Here is a 22,073-nt window from a genome sequence, read left to right as displayed (position 1 = left end):
CACAATATGAATAGTGTATGCTAATTCTACCACCCCCTTTGTTAAACTGTTTCAAGGCCGACTGACGCGTAAAAGAGGAACCAATTGTTGTCATGTGATTTGCTATCAGGACACCATAGCTGACGGAGCGAATGTTTTGATTGTTGTATTTGGTTTTGACATGTAATTGTATTGCCATCAAGATGTATGCTGCCGCGACGGAGAGTTTAATAAAGCAGGCGAGGTAAACCTATATGTTTAAGTAAAACATTTTCTGTCAAAAACTGTATTGGTCACATGGCTGGTCTGGAACCTTTCTAAGTTAGACAAGTTCCTCATTTAAATCAATATAACGTTACCTTTCAGAGAAATTAAGGAGGAAGAGCTGCAGAGATTTTGCGGGCGCATATTTAAGCTCCTCCACACTAAAGACGTTAGTGGAGACACCGTGGACTCCCTCCAGAGGCTCCATCTGATCGTTTCTGCCACTAAACATGCCAGAGAGTAAGTCATATTAATCTAAAATACATCTGAACAGCACGTGGGCATAAAACCATTTGTCTGACCCTTCAAAAGTGTACCAGAAAGGTGTATTTCAGGACATTATAAGTGAATAACTGAAGACCTCCTCCATTGCTATCAGGCTTCCATCAGATCTGGTGATGAAGCTGCAGACTGTTCTTCGCTCTTCGTCGAGTCCAGAGCAGCTTCAGGTTCTGTCGTCCTCCATCATACGGCAGAGTTTTCCTCCCAGCGTGCACAGCCTCTGCTCTGATCTCAGTCAGGACAGCAGGACCTTTAGCTATGTGGCCAGTGTTGTTCTCTCTCAAGTGAGTTACAGGCAGTGTATGTTCAGCTTGTGTATTGATCATGATTGTGCACTTAACTTAATCTCATTTTTCGCAGGCTGGAAATAAAGAAGATGTGATCCCCCTTTGCCACCATCTGCTGAAAAGTCTCGAGTCTCGGCTGTCTGACGGGCTGATATCTAAACATGCTCTTCCCATTCTCTCTGAAATGATTACTGTTTATCCAGACGTTCTCACAGATGGTAAAGTCAAACACATTCATGAAATGCAATACTGTAGTGGGTCATTAGGAATAACAGTGGGGTCCAAAAGTAAAAAATAATGGAATCGCAACATTAAATAAAATATTGTTTAATAGTTTTATTAATGCAAATATTTACTTTAATTTTTAATTAAATATTTAATTTAATGCAAAATCTATTTTGCATTTTTAATTTTGAATACAAATTATGTTATCAGCATAACATGTTGAGTGAGGAGTTGAACTGAAAAATTATTTGTATAATAATATTTGCATTAAAGTCGGCATGAAACGGAAGTTGGTATAGTCTTTTCTTTCCTATTGTGACGTACTGTATAGCCGAGTGAAGCGGCTGCTTGCCGAACGAGAAAAATACTAAGTTATTTTGATTATGAAGATTACAAGGGCACATTAATTAAAAAAAATAGAATGTGCATGATAAATCATTTAAAATAAAAACTGCAATATTCCATAAAAAATAAGAATAGGTTCATGGTGATTTTAATAAATGTCCAAAATGTTAAATATTTCTTAGTATCTTTATGTTTCAAATTTAGAATACTAAAACTTTTAAACTTTGAATCCAAGATTTTGTAAATGGACTTTTAAACCCCACTGTATAGTTGTTAACTCCATTGGCATTGAAAAGGCACGATTTCAGTACCTAAATCTGGATAATGTAAAGATGCTAACATGAATTATGTGGACACTGAACCCAGATCAGGTGAATCTGGTCAGTCGTAAGCTGGTGGATTGGTTGCGTTATGCCAGTATGCAGCAGGGAGCCTCCATGTCTTCTGGGGGATTTTTCAGTGGACCAAGAGCACGTCAGGTGGGGCATGTTGCTTTTCCTCATTCACCAATACCTGCACCATCACCCAATAAGCTCAAGCTCAAGTTTATAATGATAATGTTGAGTGATCTCACATCTCTTCATCAGCCAGCTCCACTGACGGAGGTGGACGGGGTGGTAACGGGCGACTTCTTCACTGTGCTTTGTGTGGGTCAGAGCTACACCGAGGACCAGTGGATGAACATGTACACTTTCTCTATGATCAAGGGTTGGCTGCTCACTTACGACGCAGACGGGACTACAAACACAGAATCAGGTACAGAAGTCTGAACAGAGACATTGCGGCCAGGCATGGTAGAAGTTTTTTATACTATTATTATAGTAGGTTTTTTTTATATTTTCAGTTTAATTTTAGCAATTGGTAAATATTTACAATAAGGTCTCATTTGTTAACATTAATAAATGCATTAACTAACATGAACTAACAATAAACAAACTGGTTTTACAGCATTTAGTAACCGAAACAATTTTCATGTTTGTTCACTGACTGTACGTTAACATATATAACTTTTGATGTTGATCATGTATTAGTAAATGCTGAGATTTACACTGAATAAGATTGATAAATGCTGTAGAAGGATTGTTCTTTGTAAGATAATGTTAACAAGTGAAACCTTATTGTAAAGTGTTATAAAGTAATTTTGTGTTTTTTGTTATTTTTTTTAATATTTCTATTTAGATTTAATTTATTTTTATTTAGAGAGAGAGACAGAGAGAGAGAGTGAGAGAGTGAGAGAGAGAGAGAGAGAGAGAGAGAGAGAGAGAGAGAGAGAGAGAGGTTCAAATGGCCTAAACCGATTTGAACAATGTCTACATTGCTTACGAATTATCCCATGTCAGATATATACTTCATTTCATGTAGTTAAGATGAGTAACATGGGCTTTTCATCTTTGCTAGCTCCACTAAAAAGAGCACAGGTCATTCAGTCACAGCACCAAGGTAAGATGCAAGTGAAAAGCCTGATATGATCAATCTGCTTCCTACGCAATCTGAAACTCCCTTTACTCAATGACATTCCTGCTATCAGAATAATAGGGGGGGGGGGGGGGGGGGGGGGGGGGGGGTTATTATGATCCATAATTAATTGCTGTATGTATCAAATTGATTTTGAGTCTATGGCTATGTTTGGAATCAAAATACTAGCTTACTACTGCAAACTGTGGTGTGTGTATATACTGTACACAGCCAATTATTTTTATGCTCTTTCATGCTACGCTGTTGTCGCATGACCTCACCATGTTTTCTTCTGTGTGTGGCATCAATTTAATTTCTGAAAAATAAATAGCCTGTGTCTAAAATCTTACACTCTCAGAGTAGTCGTCCGGGTACTTTTTGCTTACTGTTACATAAATACTATGAATTCTTACTCTTTCACGTTTACACATTTTATAGTAAGTCATCAGGGTATTCAGACAATATTCACGTGTGGTGTGCACACTATACATACTGCATACTGCCAAAATAGTAGTATTGTAGAATGCCATTCCAAAGATAGCCTGCATGTCCTGTCAAATGCTCACCCATTCATTGGCATTAGATCCCGCGTGATGAGGTGCTTGGGGTCGTGCTCTGGGTGTTGTAAGTGTGCACTGTGCTGTAACGTGCTGTGCTGTTGATGTAGATGATCGCTCCGAGGTGGACAGTTCAGTGATGTCCATGGTGTCGGCCACATCCTCGTCCAGCAGACTGCTTCCTCCCAAAGAGAGACTCCGCGAGAAAGCTTTTGAATACTGCCAGCGTCTCATTGAACAGAGTGACCGGAGTGAGTGGATCGTAATTGTAGGCCAGGCTATGGAGAATGTTTTTTGCACTCTGCTGGTAAATGTATTGATTTATTTCTCTCATTTTTTTCAAAATACAGAAGCTCTGAAGAGGAGGGATACGGAGCTACAGAAAGCAGTAAGCACCATATATACTATTGTTCAAAATTTTGTGGTTGGCATGATTTTATAATGTTTTTCAAAGAAGTCTCTTATCCTCACCAAGGCTGCATGTATTTGATCAGAAATTCGGTAAAAACTGTCATTTTGTCAAATATTATTAAAATTTTTAAAAATAACTGTTTTACATGTTAATATATTTTAAAATATATATAAAATGTCACATGATCCTTTAGAAATCATTCTAATATGATGGTCGATGCTTGAAAATCATTTATTATTATCCATCTTGCTACTCAATTTTTTTTGTGGAAACTGTTTTCAAGATTCTTTAATGGATAGTTAAGAAAACAGCATTTATTTTAAGTAGAAATTTTATGTGTGTCTTTACTAATTTATTCAACGCATCCTTGCTGAACAAAAGTATTCCTTTCTTTCAATAAACGAAAACATCTTACTGACCCCATACCTATGAACAGTAGTGTATATTTTAAATTAAGCTTACTATTTACTGGGGTCTAAAAGTCTGATATTTAATATTTATTTATTTGTTTGTAATTTATTATTTTAACCTGCATATAAATTTAAATTAAATATCAAATAAAAAAAATGGAATTTAGTCAAATTTAAAGGAAAACTTCATTACTAAAAGTCATGCAAACTCGCATAACAAATCCTGAAATTCATGTTTATTTGTTTTCATTTTTACTTTATTTAAATTGTTAGGCAGATCATATAATTTGAGATGAAAATTCAGTGTTAAATTAGAAAAGAACGCAAAATAGATGGATTTTACACTGTATAATTAATAATATCATGATGAAACCGTAGTCAAGTCACCTTTATTTATATTCCGCTTTTTACAAGACAAATTGTTTCAAAGCAGCTTTACAGTGATATAAAGAAAATAATGCAACAGTTTGTTTCTGTTGTACAGCAGATCTAGGAGAAAATAACGTCATAGTCCAGCTTAACTAAGTTCAGTGATGGTTCATTTTTGTTGTAAAAAAGTTTAGTAAAATTTATACATATTTATATATTTAGCCACTCGGAGAAAACAGTGATGTCAGTGGGTTAAATGGCACATGGACGGTGACTCTGTTTATCTGTTGTGCAGTGTATCATCGAGTCCGTGTCAATAATCGACATCATCTGTGGCGAGGACCCCTCCTATGTGTACCGTGCCTTCCCCTGCATCAAAGCCCTGTACGGCAGACTGAACGGAGACTTCACCTACGCTCGAACCCTGCTGCCTATCGCTCAGTTCTACCTCAACCACAGTGAGTGACGGGCCTTGTTAGTGACGGGCCTCTGACAGTGTGACCTATGAATGTATGTCAGCGTCCATGTGCTCTGTTCTCAGGCGAGACGGCCGCGGTGGACTCTGAGGCTGTGTTCTGCCAGCTCTTCAGCCACTGTCCCACAGAGCAGTTCAACGAGCCCATGCTAGCCTTTGAGTTTGTCCAGTTCTGTCTACTCAATTCCAGCGTGCTGCAGGACAGAGTGGCCAACTACAGACAGAGCTTCCCAAACCTCCTGAAGGTGGGCTGGCTGACTCGCATTTTAAAGTGAATCCAATTAAGTGAAATACTAAAACGTTGTGCATTTTGCCTGTCAGTTCTTGGCGTGGAACAGCTCAGGATTGATTGGAGAGTTTGTGGAGCTGCTTCCGTCACTGGTAGCTCCAGATACAGCCATTGAGTTACTGCACACTATCCTTGATCTGCCCTGCTTAGCAGCAGCGCTGGACCTCCAGCAGAGGTGCGTCACTTTACCGACGACAAATGAACGTTTTTACTGAAATTGTTTGTGATGTGAATTAGTGATGCAATGCTGTTGCAGATCAGCGTGCTATCAGGCTTTGGACCGTACTGCGTGGGATCAGCAGGGGGCGAAATTGGCTGCTTGTCTGGATGCCTTCCGCCAGCCGTCCTATAGGGGGCTCTTCCTCTACATCCTCAGACCGGAGGCTGGGACCGGAGACACTATAGACAGGTAATACCTGCCACATCATTTATAGAACACAATCTAGGAGGAATTCGGGACGTTTAAAATGAGTTAGCAGGATGCAGAATTGTAATTTGAGTTTAAGGAGGTAGAATTAAAATGCAATGAAATTCAAAGAAAATCATATATACATAATTACACCACTGAAAGAAAATAAGTATCTTACGGCTGCATTTATTTGGTCAAAAATACAGTAAAAACTGTAATATTGCAATATGTTACATATTATGTTATAAATTCATTGTAATAAATGTAAATTATTTCCTTTGATGTCAAAGCTGAATTTTCAGCATCATCACTCCAGTCTTCAGTGTCACATGATCCTTCAGAAATCATTCTAATATGATTTGATGTGTTAATATTTTTGTGGAGAATTTTCAGGATTCTTTGATGAATAGAACATTCAAAGGAACAGCATTTATTTGAAGTCTTTACTGTCACTACTGGTTAATCTGATGTCATTACATTTTTTTTAAAAGAAACACTTTTATTCAGCACTTACTGACCACAAATTTGCTGTGATGGTTATACTCTGAGTGTGATTGCTTCATAGGCTAAATCTGCTTCATGAGATTCTGGCTGACATGGCGGAGAGTCCACGGGTCGTTCAGTGTGCTCAGGTCGTTCCTGTGCTTCTGCATGTTTACTTCAACACTGTCACTCAGGTAAGAGTCACAAATGAGAGGTCAAGCCATTTAACCGAGATCTCGGTTGTCATCTGTTCCCATGTTTTTTGATTGTGTTTTATAGAAAGCTGATGAGAAAATGATGAACCAGCTGCTGCTGGTGCTGCTAGAGAGAAGTAGCCTGCTCTATAACATCAAGACATTTAATGCTGAGGTCCAAAAGTAAGGCACTTTTAAAATGTTGCCACTTTCTTGTGAGATTTTGGCTGTTCCTAAAACCCAGTAAGCTGCCTCACTGTCAGCTGTCTACATAGGCACCTAACTGAAATAAAACCTCACAAGTGAATGATTTAAAATACTCTCCCACAGATTTGACTTGTATACATTTGACAAGATGTGTATATATACATTTCCACATAAATTCTACATGTGTAAGTGATTGTGCATGAATTATTTGTGATTGTAGGGTGTTCAGCACACACCTGCAGGCTCTGTGCAAACTCCACCCACCACTGATTGTGGATCAGTCCAGGGAGATCCTGGAGTTTGCAAGCATCCCTGCCAACATTTACAGTAAAGAAGACTTCTACACACATGTGGTGAGGAGGAGAAGTAGAGCACTGTAATTGTAAGTGTCATATGCTATACTTGTTCTTCAGGTGACTGTATTTAATGTGTACACGCAGGTGTGGGTCATTGGTGAGTTTCTCTCGGTGTCATACGACTCTCGCTGCACGGTGGAACTGATCACCTCTTTTTTTGAGAGTTTGGAGGCGGTGCTGTTTGAGATCACGCAGGTGCGACAGTCAGCCAGCCCCCCGGGTTTCTCCCCCCGCCTCATCACGGTTCTCATGACGACCCTTGCTAAACTGGCCACACGCAGTCAGGATCTTATTCCAAGGTAGATCAACCTGCTCCAACACCATGGCTTTTCGATTACAAATTATATTATATATTGTATATATTTAAATATTTTGCTAAAAACAAAATATACACAGATCATCCGATTCAAAAAGTTATGCTTTTTTTCGAATGTTACCTTTCATGTAGTGTGCAATACAGCTGTTTGTGAATGTAAAAGTTCTTCAAAGTTTCAAAGATAAAAGTAGGAACCTACGTAGGTTTGTAACAAATTTGCATAATGCAAGTCTATGGCTGCCTTTGACTCCCGTGCACAATGTCTACTTAGCTGAAATTCAGATGTGGTATTGGGAATTTCGTTTCCGACACACGCTGTGAGCGGTAGATCAATCACAAAAGACTGGGCCGTCTGATCAATCAGAGCAGAATAGGCTCTCAGAAAGGAGGAGCTTAGAGGGACTGAATATTTTAACTAACCGTTTTGGACGCTGTGAGAGAAGGGGTGATGCTATATGTATATATATACAGTGAACAAAATTATAAACGCAACACTTTTGTTTTTGCCCCCATTTTTCATGAGCTGAACTCAAAGATCTAAGACTTTTTCTATGTACACAAAAGGCCTATTTCTCTCAAATATTGTTCACAAATCTGTCTAAATCTGTGTTAGTGACTTCTCCTTTGCAGAGATAATCCATCCACCTCACAGGTGTGGGATATCAAGATGCTGATTAGACAGCATGATTATTGCACAGGTGTGCCTTAGGCTGGCCACAATAAAAGGCCACTCTAAAGTGTGTGTGTGTGTGTGTGTGTGTGTGTGTGTGTGTGTGTGTGTGTGTGTGTGTGTGTGTGTGTGTGTGTGTGTGTGTGTGTGTGTGTGTGTGTGTGTGTGTGTGTGTGTGTGTGTGTGTGTGTGTGTGTGTGTGTGTGTGTGTGTGTGTGTGTGTGTGTGTGTGTGTAATTGATGCTCCTCTTGATGGAAATTTCACAACATTTATTTACATCAAGAAGGTACATCAATTTTTGGTCAAGATCTTATATTGACAATGCAAGAGTCAAGTAAAATTACAAATCTTGTAGTATCAACCAATATTTCTATTTCCCTCACTCTTTCCTTGTCTATTTCCATTTCTCTCAGAGTGTCGCTTTTCCTGTCTAAGATGCGGATATTTGCTCGTAGTGGTCCAGTAATGGCGTGCTACAATGAGGAAGACACAGAGGAGATCATCACTCGAGCCCATGAACTTATTAACCTGCTCAAATTACCAAATGTGGCTCAGTCTGTCCTGGCCCCTACAGCAGGAGGCGACGGCCCCCGCTGGCACAGAGACACCAACGCCTCACTTCCTCAGGCCATGAGAGCAGTCAGCGGTCTCCTCCACAGACATTCCAGCTTCCTGCCCACGTGAGCCAATTCTAGGAACTCGTTTTCCAAATAACTGTGCAGAATACCAAGAGAAAGTTTCTAAAGGACTCAAGGAGGGAGTGAAAGGAAATGTGAGAGACACTGAAGTAAAACAGAAAAGCACTGTACTTCATCATGACTTTCACTTCATTCTTGTTAATCACAAATATATCAAAACAAACATCAAGACACAAGAGGTTTATGATTTATTCCTTGATTTATTCAAATGGTTGTTAGACACTTTTATATAAATTAAACAAGTTTTGTCCTTTTAATTAAAAATCTATGAAACCAAAGGAATTGATCATATACATGAAATTTGACACAGTAGAAATGTCTACACAATGTAGAAATGCTTATTGTCATATTAATGTTGCATTATGACAAAATGAGTAAAAATTGTTTTACATTCAAAGTCAAAGTGCTTAACAACATTCTTGGTCATATCTGAGCTTCCTGGCTAAAACCACGGTCACACTAGACCAGACCAGCTCATGTTTGAGCACACACAATTTCTTCGGACACTGCAACGGTTGCACAATGATGTAACATTTAGCGCTGTCTTTTAAAACATATAATACGTCAAAAAGGTAAAAATATGCAGTCTGCTCCACTTTACTGCAATGCTGCAATCCTGCAGATTTAAAGTTTGCGCTCTTTTAATTCAGCTAAAAGGTCTCCCTATGGCCTATCAATCTTCTATTGGTCAGAAATCTTCACGTGATACGAATTCGCACATCAGAGTTCACCAAACTTGAACTTTGAAACACAGCGAAATGCAAAACGTCTTCGCTTGAGCTTTTCCTGTCTCCTGCATTCACATGCGTATTAATGGAAGTCAATGGAACGAAAAGTGTAGTGTGTCAAGAGGTAAAAAGTTTCAAGAACTGCTGGACACAAGTTATTCAATTGAATGATCACCGATAGGATTCCATTAAGAACGACCACACAAAAAAAACAATCTGGAAATAAACAATTATAATTGTCTATTAGCGTTAAAAGTGCTGTTTTAGATGCTAGAATTTCATCAAGGTTCATATTTTTGAGACCTTTAGGTAAATCTATTTGGGTCTTACTAAAAAGATGCATATAATTCATCAAGGCTAGTTTCAACGTGAGCCTCTGTGGGAGCTGAATTGACTTATATTCACATTTATTTATTATAATAAATGCTGTAATTCCCTCAAGCTTTCCACCAATCTCACGACCCCAGAGGATCCATTGTGCAACGATTACAAGGCCATTTTTGTTCATAGTCGTTATTACAAGATCACAGTATTAGAAATACTTCAACATATATTCTGCTCAATGCCAACTACTGCCAATAAATTCACTTCTATCATATCAAGTGTTTAAAGGCAGTAGATGGCTCTATTAAAGGACATGGAATGTCTTCTGTATTATACACATTTTGCCTGTAAACATTGACAGTTGAAACATTACATTATGTACACAGGTTAAGACTACATTGTGAAAATAGACTGGCCACAAAGTGCTGATTTATCAAACAGAAATTCTTCTATATAAAAGTGTATTTTAGAACAACAGTACTATAACATGCCCATCTATGATTAATATAGAGGGATGCAAAGGCAGCTCATGATCAAATACATTGTATTTTATAGCTCAACAAACCCTGTCTGTGTGAATACTTCAGGTCTTCTGCATCTGTCACCTGGATATTTTGATTTGGCTGGTCCCCGTTGCATACAAGTACCTCCAGATGGCGTAATAGTGTATGCCTGCCCCCACTGCCACAAAGACATGCCAGATGGCATGGGCGAATGGGATGAGGCCATCACTCTTGAAGAACACAATTCCCAGGCAATAGAAGACTCCGCCCACTGACAGCTCTAATATGCCCTCTCTGTTAGCCTGAAACAATACGTTCAGTTTAAACGGGTCACTCTACCACAGACAAATTACACAAGGGTCATTCCACAAAACTCCATGTGTAAAATTTGTTGAAAATAAAAATCCATTATGCAAATTCTTTTATTTTAATATTATTTGACCTTGAAAAGCAAAATTATGTTATTATGACAGGTTTATGGTTAACGGAATAGTTACTTTAAATGGAGGGAAAATGGTTATAAGAGGGATGCCCATTTAATACAACTTTAATAATCATAAATACATTTTATATACTTCCTTTCGCTTCAGAACTGCCTTAATTCTTCATGGCCTAGATTCAACAAGGTGCTGGAAACATTCCTCAGAGATTTTGGTCCATCTTGACTTGATGGCATCAAACAGTTGCCATCAAGGTGCTCCATTGGATTGAGATCTGTGGAGGCCATTTGAGTATAGTGAACTCATTGTCATGTTTAACAAACCAGTTAGTGATGATTTGAGCTACACTGTGGTCATAAAGTGATGGACAGCAGTACTCGGGTAGGCTGTGGCGTTTAAACAATGCTCAATTGGTACTAAGTGGCTCAAAGTCTGCCAAGAACATATCCTCCACACCATCACACCACCAGCACCAGCCTGAACCACTGATACGAGGCAGGATGGATCCATGCTTTCCTGTTGATTATGCCAAATTCTGACCCGAACATCTGAATGTCGCAGCAGAAATCGAGACTCATCAGACCAGGCAATGTTTTTCCAGTCTTCTTTTTTCCAATTTGGGTGAGGCCCTGTGAATTGTAACCTCAGTTTCCTGTTTTTATCTGACAGGAATCTAGGAGTGTCACCGGGTGTTTGTTTTCTGCTGCTGTAGTCCATCTTCTTCAAGGTTTGACATGTTGTATGTTCAGAGATGCTCTTCTGCAGACTTCAGCTGTAATGAGGTTATTTGAGTTACTGTTGCCTTTCTATCAACTCGACCATTCTGGCCATTCTCCTCTGACCTCTGGCATCAACAAGGCATTTTTGTCCACTGTCACTCACTGGATATTTTCTCTTTTTCTGACCATTCTCTGTAAACCCTTGATATGGCTGGGTGTGAAAATCCCAGTAGATCAGCAGTTTCTGAAATTATCGGACCAGCCCGTCTGGACCCAACAACCAAGCCACGTTCAAAGTCACTTAAATTAATTTTCTTCCCTGTTTTGTTTCTCAGTTTGAACTTCAGCAGAATCATTGACCATGTCTACATGCCTAAATGCATTGATGCCATGTGATTGGCTGATTAGATATGTGTTAACAAACAGATGAACCGGTGTACCTAATTAAGTGTTTGGTGTGTTTATATATAAATCATAAACCACAAAGCTGTCATAATTACATAAAAATGCTTTTTAAGAAGCAAACTCTTACTGTCAAGCAAATGTCTCCTCTTCATTTTATTACTTTTTCATGTTTTGTTTGTCAGTAGGGGATGGTATTCAAGTGTTAGTAGTAAAACAAGTGATAATTGAAAAGTATTCAAAAGTTTTGTAACACAAAAAATAATATCCTGTCAACCCTGTTGTCTTGCTGCATAAATATATCCCAACATGTATATTGAAATGCATTAATTTAGATTAAGATGACTCAATCACGTAATTCATTAACACTTAAGCACGTTGTTTGTCTGATAGAATGTTTGAAATCTTCCAAAGATTTAATGAATAGGTGCTTGTCAATGGGAAGGCGGCATTCCTGTGTCTCCGTCCTGCCTGGTATAGACAGTAGGATGCAGCTTTCTGAGGCTTGTGGGGATAGTTCTCCACAGCATTAAATGCAAGTCTAGTGAACGAGTAACGCTACGTCATGAATGTTCAAATTTAATTGTAGATTTTTTTTTCTTCTATTTTTCTGTCTGTGGTTTCCCTGTGTTTTACATTGTGGACAGTTAGGCATTAAGTGATCAATTTAGAACAAAACAAAAGGAAACATAATGCCTTTATCTCCGAAATAGTTTATTTGTCTTGCATTAGATAATGAAATTGGACGAGCTAAGTGCCGATTTATTTTCCGGCCGCTAATTGTTTTTCATGCAAAGGACTGTGGATGAAGGGAGGACTTCAAGGATACACTTGATGCATCCTTCAAAATAAGCCGGATGAAGGTGCAAATCAAAGGCATTCATGGAGCTTGATGATGTGGCAGCCTGAATATGCATCCTTACTAGGACAAAGCCAAGTAAGCCTAATTCAATAACTCAATGAAAGACATTATTGAAGTAAAGACCTATTTGTATTTCAAAGTATACTTTATGTTAATATCACTAACTTAAATGTTGTCAAATTTAAATAAGCTGCTTAAAGTATCTCAAAAGCCTTCATTACTGTTTTTATGAACATATATACAGGTGTCAGTCACACGTACCATTGACAGAAGAACAACAGCAGGAACAGCTCCCATGGCAGTGTAGCACAGTAAGTCTAGTATCTTGTTCCTGAAACATAACACAGCTGTTTTAAAGATATTCTGATGCAAAGTTGTTAATATTCATTTGCATGTTTAAATTTTTTTTTTTTTAAACAAGCACCGTTTTTTTTTTTTCCACCATTTTGGACATTAACTATCACAATAGCATCTGAGAGTGATTATCATCTATGTCCTCAAATAAGTGGGTGCATACTTCTCATGAAAAAAGAAGACATAGGCAGAGCCAGCGCAGGCCATGATCCACACCAGCCAGCGCATGTGGACAGCCCAGGGTCCTAGTTCTCTCAGGTTCAGCCTGCACACAACACAACTCATCCCTGTCAAGCTGTAACACGCTGATAGTGTTATGAATATCACAGTTATGAATATCCTCAGACACGCACATCTCATACTCACCAGGGTGCATAAGATGCAGCTATAAAGAAATATATCACCATCCTGTCGCACATGTGGAATCGCTGCTCCACCTTCCTGTTGTAGCAAGACATAAGAAAATGTTCCATAAAAATCAATCTCACATCTTTGTGTATCCTTCTGATCCTTACAAGGTTTGGGGTCGCTTGTTTTTTTTTTTTAAAGTAGTCTCTTATGTTCACCAGTGCTTTTGAATTGCTTTTAAAATTCATAGAATTGTCAGCATCACCACTCTAGTCACCACTCTAGTGTTACATGATTCTAATATTCTGATTTGCTGCTCAAAAAATACACTTTATCAATGTTGAAAACAGATGTACTGCTTAATATTTGAGTAAATTGTAATGCATTTTTTTTTTCAGGATTATTTGATGAATATAAAGTTCAAAAGAACAACCTTTATTTGAAATAGAAATCTTTTGTAACGTTCTTAATGTCTGGACAGTCACATTTGATAAGTTTAATGTGTCCTTTCTGAATAAAAGTATTATTTCTTAGCAACCCTAACAACCAACACAACATCCTAGAAACATAGAGCCTAATTACATTTTATTAAAACACAAAAAAGACTTGTATATTGCTTTATATAAAAATGTCTTCCAAATCAATGCGTGTAAAATAAATGCAGGTGACTGTAGTGAAGCATGTTGCAACTCATTTACACAGATTTGAGTCCTGATCCTGCTTAATGAGACTCTTTGTTATTTTCCATAAGTATAATTTCCATTGGGCAGAGTCATGCGTGAATCACAGATTGATGAAACTGACAGTGGCGAACATGAACTGACAGGCCCATGTGAATGCATTTGCTGTGTCAATGTGGATTCATGTGTAACTGCGTAGGTGTCCTGCTCTGATGAAGATCCAAAGTTCATTCATAACGTTTCCACTAATTCTGCATTTGGAGCTGAAACTTCCTCCTGGCACAGAATATGCAAAAATTTTGCATAATAGGTTAAATATTGCACCATTGAAATATAAGAAGATATATATATATATATACGTGTATATATCTTTTTTATTCAAGATCCTAAGATTTTAGGTTAAAATGTATGTGAATGTATTATGGCATATGAATGTAAATGGGAATCGTATGTGGTGCTGAGGTTCTTTCCTTTCTGTTCTAAAATAAAATAGAACTTTGTGGAAAACATTTAAATGTATCAGCAGCCATCATAGCTTTTTAAAATTATTATAACTGCATCACTGCTCCATTATGACTCACCTGAGATGACTTTTCTTCCAGGACACTGTATGGAACATGGTGGACATGATGAAAAGCCCAGAAAGACCTGTACCATACATCCATGCAGAGATGGTCTCCCACTGGTCATCAGAGAGGAAGTACAACACCGAGCTGCCCATGATACTGGGAATGATCCAGAGCTGAACAGAAGACAAAATCATTGTGTATCTTTTTTGTATTTTCTTAAATTGTAAATGAATAGTTTATGTGTTATAGCAGTGTTGGAGTCTAGACCGGCTCGTTTGAGTCAAGAACCATCCACGTGCTTCTGAGTCCACTATATTTTCATGATATTGGTCTATGGACTCAGTCTAGACTCTGACTCAACCCTCGACTGTTCTCGACTACAACGCTATGTTAGTACTTAAATACAAAATGACCTAAAATGGCCAACCCCAGTCCTACATGATGTAGGCTATGTCTGGTTTGCTAACTGGATTACATTAATTACATCAGGGAAAAAAAGTTCTAATATTTCTAGTCTGACCGACCCTCCTTCCATCAGTCACTGTGTATGTCTGATCAAATCTTCTTTACGTGTCCCACGAGCCAAATTGATTTTCTCCAGAAGCCTTCTTTTTTTATGGGTTATAAACAAAGCCAGCAGTTCCAGTCATTTACAAAATTTCTGACAAACACATTATTACAAAGTCAACAAGCATATACAGGACATGTAAATTGTCTTGACTTCAATTTGTATCAGTAAAATAGATGCGTGATATTCTTGGTAGCAAACAACAGTGCACCGATGCAAAGAGGATTTGGTGTGTGGTCAATGTCTCGTGCTGTAGCTCGTGAACTGGCTGTGCCAGATGTGCGGCTCAGAGAGGCAGGGATTAGAGAGTAGGAGGTTATCCCAACATGCCCATATAAAACACATGAGCATAAACGAAGACCAGAAGCAAGGCTGAACAGAGAACTAACACAAACAAATGACAATGTGAAAAAAGCAATGACCTGATGACTGTTAAATGATTTTGGCCCTGAATATCCATAAAATGTTCTTGTTTGTTGAACAATATAACATTAAACAATCTCTGTGGTTTTTCATGACCTTGGTGAACCTTCTGTGTCACAGGACAATGGCATCAAATGGCAGGACAATTGGCTTCTGCCAATATAATACACAGAACCGGAGGTATTTACCCTCTTCATACCCTCTTATTAAGTACATTATTTTCATTCAGGTTTCCCTACATTTTGTTTTGTCCTGCTCTGTGTGAGATAAGAAGTAGATTTCCACTTACTCCATGCGTGGCACAGTTGGCTGCATGCTCATACTCAGTTGGCTGGTATCTCTTGCTAGATGGGACTCGGTTGTTCATAAACCTAAAAAAGATATTTTAGTGAATTTTGATACTGAGGGTTGAGCTTCAGTCTCAATATTTTCTCTTTTTTTTTTTAATTGGATGCATTAATTTGAAGCACTGTATATGGGATGTTATCCTATAGTAAAAATGTATTTATACGGTTCTATGAAAAATATCTATGCTTCTACCATTTAAAAATGTGGAGTTGGTAAGATTAAGTCTCTTGTACTAACTGTATTTTTTTTAATACAGTAAAAGTAGTAAATATTATGAGATATTATTACAATTTCAACTGTTTTCTATTTTAATATGTTTTAAAATCTGCTTTATTCCTGTGAGGCAAAGCTGAGTTTCCAGAATCATTACTCCAGTCTTCAGTGTCACATGATCCTTCAGAAATCATTCTAATATGCTGATTTGTTGATCAAGAAACATTGAAGTAAAATCTATTATTGTTGTGCTAATTAAAATTTTTGTGACATTTCTAAATTTCATAGAATACCCACCAACCACACACACCCCAATTTCTTACACAAATTCTTACACAACAACTTTAACAGAACTAATGGCACAAAAAAGCAGCACAGTGTTACAGGTCAAACTCCTTTTCATTTCAGAGATTAATTTGGTATATGAAACACATTAAGGATAAAGAGCACGTAATGTTCAGGTTCAAGAGCATTAGGTAACCCTCTTTGTGGCACCTCAAGGATTTATTTAATATGCATTCAATCACATTTTTAGAATTTTCCTGTATTGCTTGGTTGCCTAGCATCTGTAACTACCAAATGGTGAAGCTAATCCTGTTCGGAATGAGGTCTTTTATGCCACTTACATTGAGCCGCTGATGTATTAGGTGATGATGTCATAGTCTCTATGCCAACCTGAGGCTTGGGATTTTCTTTTTTATTTCCCCCCAAACACTCTTTATCTGTGTGATTTAATTAATGTGCATGAGGACACAGGGAAGTGGACTAGACTGCTAACCAGAATAAATGAGCCGAGCTCTGGAAACCATCTTACTTTGCTTCTTGATTATATTTCTTGATTATAGCGTATTTCTAGCAGTGACCAGATTGTTTGGTTTAAGTTGCAGTCTTTTCAAAGATAGTTCTGCCACTAAAACATACAGGCTGACTTAAAGGATTATCATCTCTTTCCTGAAACTTGCTTTCATTACATTTTTATTCTGTTTTCTCTTCATATATATTTTAATGCAAATATTTGCTGTAAAAAACAAGAGTGATCCAGGTGTGATGTAGGAACCCCATTCACAGTCATAAATTCAATTATAATGCCCGAATGCACCAGAGATGCTTGTTCATGCAGAATTTGCCTCACCAGAGTTATTGGATATATTTAGTATCACTTTTCATATCACTGCTTTTTTACTATATTCGGGGAAAATATTTACTCGGATGTCAGAGCACTACAGGGAATCCTGTTCATTATCATGGATGAGTTCATTAAATTAATGTTTGGCGTCGCTCCAGGTCTCAGCACCCGGTGTGTCTCTGCTTGGCCTTTATAAAAGGAATTGCTTTTATATGATGGCATTTGGGGCTAAACTGGGAAGCTCAGCCTCAATGTCAGTTTGGCACTATAAGAGACACATTTACTTTTTACACTGTACAAAAATTACATGATTAATAAGTTGATATGTTTTTATATTGCTTTAACTCATCAAAATAAGTTAAGCAATTTTCAAAACTTATACAAGATTAAAACATTTTTAAGTATGTAAATTTTAATTTAAGTTGGAATTACTTACATTTTTAAGTACAATCAACTTGGATGTTTAAGGCAGCAACTTTTTTTACACTGGGAAAATGTTTTTAGCAATACTTCAAAATGTCAAAGAAAAATTCTGTCTTCATGCTCAGTATAGTCAATCAATCTAGTTCAATTAATTGATTCCCTATGATTTGATTTCTGCCCCTTATGAAACTGTAAATGATGCATGACCACAAAATCTGAGATTCAAACTTGTAAATAAAAAATAAAAAAACGAAGACGTTCAAATTAATAAGTAATATTTCAAATTCTCCGACTTATGTGATCCACTCTCAGCAGGAATTTAAGGGAACACATCATGATGAGAATATGATAATGTCACACCGTGAGGGTAAAGGACTATGACACATGTCAGTGGCCCTTCACTAGAGAAAACATTCAGAGATTTGGATGTTTACACTTCACAGAGTCTCTGCAGCAACATGATACACAGTGCTGGTCTTGGGTTTAAGCCAATAATGTCTGCTCATGCATAATATGGCCCTACATACTAGTTATGGCACCAAACATTGCACTCCAACATTTTCAGGCTGGCCTCAAGTTCTTAAAAAACGTTCCTGTAGCTTAAACAGTAGAGCATTGGCGCTTGCAAAGCCAAGGTCATGAGTCCGATTCCCAGGGAAAGCAAGAACTGATAAGAATGTAAATGTGTACCTTGAAATGCAATGTAAGTCGCTTTGGATAAAAGCGTCTGCCAAATGGATAAATGTAAATGTTAATATTCCATACCACACAGAAAGTGCATTTTGTTGCATAATGCTCTACCAAATTGCAATATCAACTTTTTGAAAACCACTTTACAATGTTTTTAAAAAAAAAATGTTTTTTGCAATATTTACCTGCAAGTAATCCAATATTTCAGTCATTATAAAGTTGCTTATGGTCCTGCATATGAGGTTTTGGTCAAACCTCATCCATTATCCTTTCATATTCTCCAGCTTCATGAAGGCCATTTCTTCTATGAGCACAGACAATTAAAGTGACTGTGTGCTAATTGCATACGACAGAGCCCAAAATATCCCTTCCAAAAACCAAACATGCACTCAGATGGCCACAATACAAGTCTCTTGTCTCTGAAACAAGGAGGATCCAAACCAAACAGTCACAAGGGACAAAAATACACACAATAGGATTCATTTTACTGTACTTATGAGAGGAAATTGAAGGGCACCCTTTCTGAGAAGACTCGGAGATAAAATGAAAGTGATCAGGTGCTGACAGGGTTAGGTTTAACTTTATGACTCACCTGACCTGAGAGTTATCAATTAAGAGGAAACACTGTACCAGTGTTTAACTAAATTCATCAGTTTAATTGTCCTGATATCCCTTTTAGTCTATGTTCTTTGTTTAATATTTATGTATGTTTCACTATGCAATATAAGTCTCTGTTGTGTGAGCATAAATGAAACAAAGTGGTTAGTTGATGTTATTACACATATGTTGAGCATTCAGATGCTCAACTGAAATGGTCTCATAAAATGAAAGAGCGGACAGAAATATAGCATTTACACACAATCCCACCAAGTCAAAATCCTCTGGGGGCAAAGATCTCAAAAGGCAAACACAGCATGCTTATGTATGCCAGGTTTGTGTCCTGACATTGACAAATCACACAAAACTATGAACACTTTTAATATATCTTTATGTCCCATGTGACAAAATTTCATAATAATGACAATTTATGGGTAAACAGAATGATCAAATGCTATACATAACAGGGTTTATTGTTAAGCAAATTGGTACTGATATATGAGGAAAGTGAATAATCATTTTCAGCTCATGGGATCGAATGTTTATGTTCAGTTTATGTTAGCGTGCAGGAAAACACTTTTTTTGCCACATGAAATTCCATAATGTAAGAACTGCTTTCAAACTTGCATTGAAATATAATCATTTGATTGTGAAAAGCAATGCAAAGTTGATTTGGATCTAATACTGCGCTAATTTGGTCTAATATCTCATGTTTTTAAAACTGCATTTATGTCGAAAATGAAAATCGATCAAATTAATGTCTATATTTTGAGATCTTGAAGGTCTTGTAAATGTTTTTCAGGTTTGTTCAAGCAGTTTTTCAATAACAGAAGAATTAAATTTTGGTATTTGGGGTAAAAGGTGCCCCTGTTGTTGAGTCAAAAAGCACAATGATTAACATGATAATAAATATCTGGATGACTTTTCCATTTGTTGACATGACATGGTTAGACATCATATCAAAATATCATATTTAGTTTTTCATTCTGTAAAGCTAAATTGTTATGGGATCCCATTCAATGTATTCAGAATCTTTACTTTTTTAAATAATTTTGTTTCTGTATTATTAAAATGAACATAATTGAATGACAAAAATGAATTATTTTATTTATGAAAGTAAACTTAAAATAGAACAAACTTTGCTAAAGTGGTATTGATCAAAATTCATGTATAAATTTGATGAAATGTTTTGATCCACTTCAAATGTTGACTACTGTAGCTAAAGTAGGCTATTTGTATCAGTAGGCTACTGTGTGCCTTTTGCCCAATGCTTGTGAGCCTTTTTACCCCATGTGTGGGGTAAAAGGCCCCCCTCACCACCTCATACATTTATAAGATTCTTTTAGGATTTATTTTCACAAAAAATATGTTGCTCCATCAATGTCAAATAAAAACATAAATATTTTTTCTGCAATTACACAATAGGAGGACTGAAAAGCAAAATTTTCTTAAGGTGTGCCTTTAGCCCAGTTGTACCCTACATGTAGGCCTACTCTCTATCTAAAATTGAAGAACAGCACAACGCACAAACATGAATAAATGAACAAACAATGTTTAATTTTTTTTAAATGCAATCCATATATCATTGCCTGTGTGTGTGTGTGTGTGTGTGTGTGTGTGTGTGTGTGTGTGTGTGTGTGTGTGTGTGTGTGTGTGTGTGTGTGTGTGTGTGTGTGTGTGTGTGTGTGGTCTCCAGGAAATCCTCACCAATTGAACAACCAAAGTTGAAGAAGTGCAGAAATAAAATGAAAGTAGAAGTTGACAGAGCCTCAAGATTGTTCCATGAATAGACACAATGGCTTCTTCAAACATGTTTGCACTAATGCCTGTAGCCTACCTCCGTCTCAAACTCTGTTTCACATTGTTTTATGTAGATAGGCTATATAGAATATATAAATATATTGTTATTATCAGCTTTCATTCCCACTTCAAGGGTGCTTTTCTATTATTAACATAGGAGAAAACATAAATAGCCAAGTTATTATTATTATTTAAAATGATTCCTCAGCAATATTAAGAAAAACAATGTTATAAACGTTATGCTTAGATGTAATTTACCTGCCGAACTTCGTCCTCCTAAAGTCCATACTGTGCATATTTGTACATGTTCGCTGCGTAACTTACTCCAGGGTAGACAGAGTGACTACTTCCAGTATCAGCAAACTCCGGATGTTTCAAAGCCCGTAACTTGGAAGGGAAGCAGGAGGCAACTGCCTCTACAAGGCACGTGAAGACTTGCGTCGCTCAGAACGCGCACGCGAGCAGAACTGCGAGAAGCGGCCGCAATTCAGTGATCCTGGATTTTTGGAATAATCGTAAACAGCGCCTCGCGACCCCTCGCGCTGTCAGGAATGCCGCTGTGCGCGCAGAATCCCCTCCCCGCCCCTTTGCTTCCTTCCAAGTTAACTTCAAAAAGGCTTCGGGCAAAAGTTTTTCCCATCGCTTGTCATTATGTAGCGGATATTTGCTTTAGAAACGTTAGTTTAAAAACGCGCAAACAAACTAACCTCGCTGGGATTAAACTGGATCTGCTATGCACGCTATTTTGTAAACCCTTATTTCCCAAATAACTAGTATCCAAAAACATATAGAACTATACAATTTATATATATATTTTATTTGTTTTCGTTTGTTTGTTTTTTATATACATATAAACATAACTCCATTTTTGTTCTCTTGTAAAACTAGTCATTATGAAAACCAAAATTACAAAGATCAAAGTTTTTTGATTTTTTTTCACCTGAGTACAGCGCATTTTCCCTCGACCCAGTGAGGGTTGGTTGGTATAGTGAGTTAACAAACACTAGAATTTGAACATCTCAGAAACAAAGCGCGCGTAGCCATCTGCTGGTTCAATAAGTTAGCAACATTTAAATCTGTGTCTCATCCATCATGATTGAGGAGACCACGAGGGATGAGTCGCACTCGGGTCCTCAACAAGGGGGCCTTAGTTTAACTTGCAAGGACTCAAGATGGCTTGAATGTTTAAAATGAGACAAAACAAGCTTTAAAATAAGCTAAAACAACTACAAAACAAAACATTTCTTGTTTTAACCCTGTAAATCATGACATT

General features: G+C 37.4%; 2 protein-coding genes and 1 long non-coding RNA gene across 7 annotated transcripts; 2 read left to right on the top strand and 1 right to left on the bottom strand.

The window, feature by feature from the left end:
- The first annotated feature begins 73 nt into the window (after positions 1-73).
- Positions 74-9,086, top strand: ap5z1 (adaptor related protein complex 5 subunit zeta 1). Of its 2 annotated transcripts, XM_077213301.1 has the most exons (18): positions 74-223; positions 346-483; positions 623-809; positions 886-1,030; positions 1,749-1,861; positions 1,970-2,138; positions 2,781-2,822; positions 3,505-3,645; positions 3,745-3,782; positions 4,881-5,043; positions 5,127-5,305; positions 5,382-5,524; positions 5,606-5,758; positions 6,324-6,435; positions 6,521-6,618; positions 6,863-6,995; positions 7,083-7,297; positions 8,399-9,086. In XM_077213301.1, the coding sequence occupies exons 1-18, from the start codon at positions 183-185 to the stop codon at positions 8,667-8,669; spliced, it is 2,481 nt and encodes an 826-aa protein (XP_077069416.1). In that variant the 5' UTR covers positions 74-182; the 3' UTR covers positions 8,670-9,086. The 2 variants fall into 2 exon arrangements, with proteins under 2 accessions (XP_077069416.1, XP_077069417.1); XM_077213302.1 differs by lacking the exon at positions 2,781-2,822.
- mmd2a (monocyte to macrophage differentiation-associated 2a) lies at positions 8,864-21,361 on the bottom strand. 4 transcript variants are annotated; one of them, XM_077213310.1, is made up of 8 exons: positions 21,059-21,361; positions 18,589-18,707; positions 15,893-15,974; positions 14,625-14,785; positions 13,382-13,456; positions 13,179-13,280; positions 12,923-12,992; positions 8,864-10,540 (listed from the first exon to the last, which is right to left on the bottom strand). In XM_077213310.1, exons 3-8 carry the CDS (start codon positions 15,968-15,970, stop codon positions 10,337-10,339), a joined length of 690 nt encoding a protein of 229 aa, XP_077069425.1. In that variant the 5' UTR covers positions 15,971-15,974; positions 18,589-18,707; positions 21,059-21,361; the 3' UTR covers positions 8,864-10,336. The 4 variants fall into 4 exon arrangements, with proteins under 4 accessions (XP_077069425.1, XP_077069426.1, XP_077069424.1 ...); XM_077213311.1 differs by having other exon boundaries at positions 18,589-18,704; positions 21,059-21,141; XM_077213309.1 differs by lacking the exon at positions 18,589-18,707 and having other exon boundaries at positions 21,059-21,311.
- On the top strand, positions 12,676-14,755 carry LOC143722116 (uncharacterized). The gene is made up of 3 exons (XR_013196830.1): positions 12,676-12,736; positions 12,906-12,972; positions 14,646-14,755. It is a non-coding gene; the product is annotated as an uncharacterized LOC143722116 (long non-coding RNA).
- Positions 21,362-22,073: the final 712 nt, after the last annotated feature.

Source organism: Siphateles boraxobius, unplaced genomic scaffold (genome assembly GCF_051911475.1).
Source record: "Siphateles boraxobius isolate OS27281-9 unplaced genomic scaffold, OSU_SipBor_1 66, whole genome shotgun sequence".
Lineage (NCBI taxonomy): Eukaryota > Metazoa > Chordata > Actinopteri > Cypriniformes > Leuciscidae > Siphateles > Siphateles boraxobius.
Note: the sequence above shows the minus strand (reverse complement) of the source record. Positions and strands in the feature narration are given on the sequence as shown.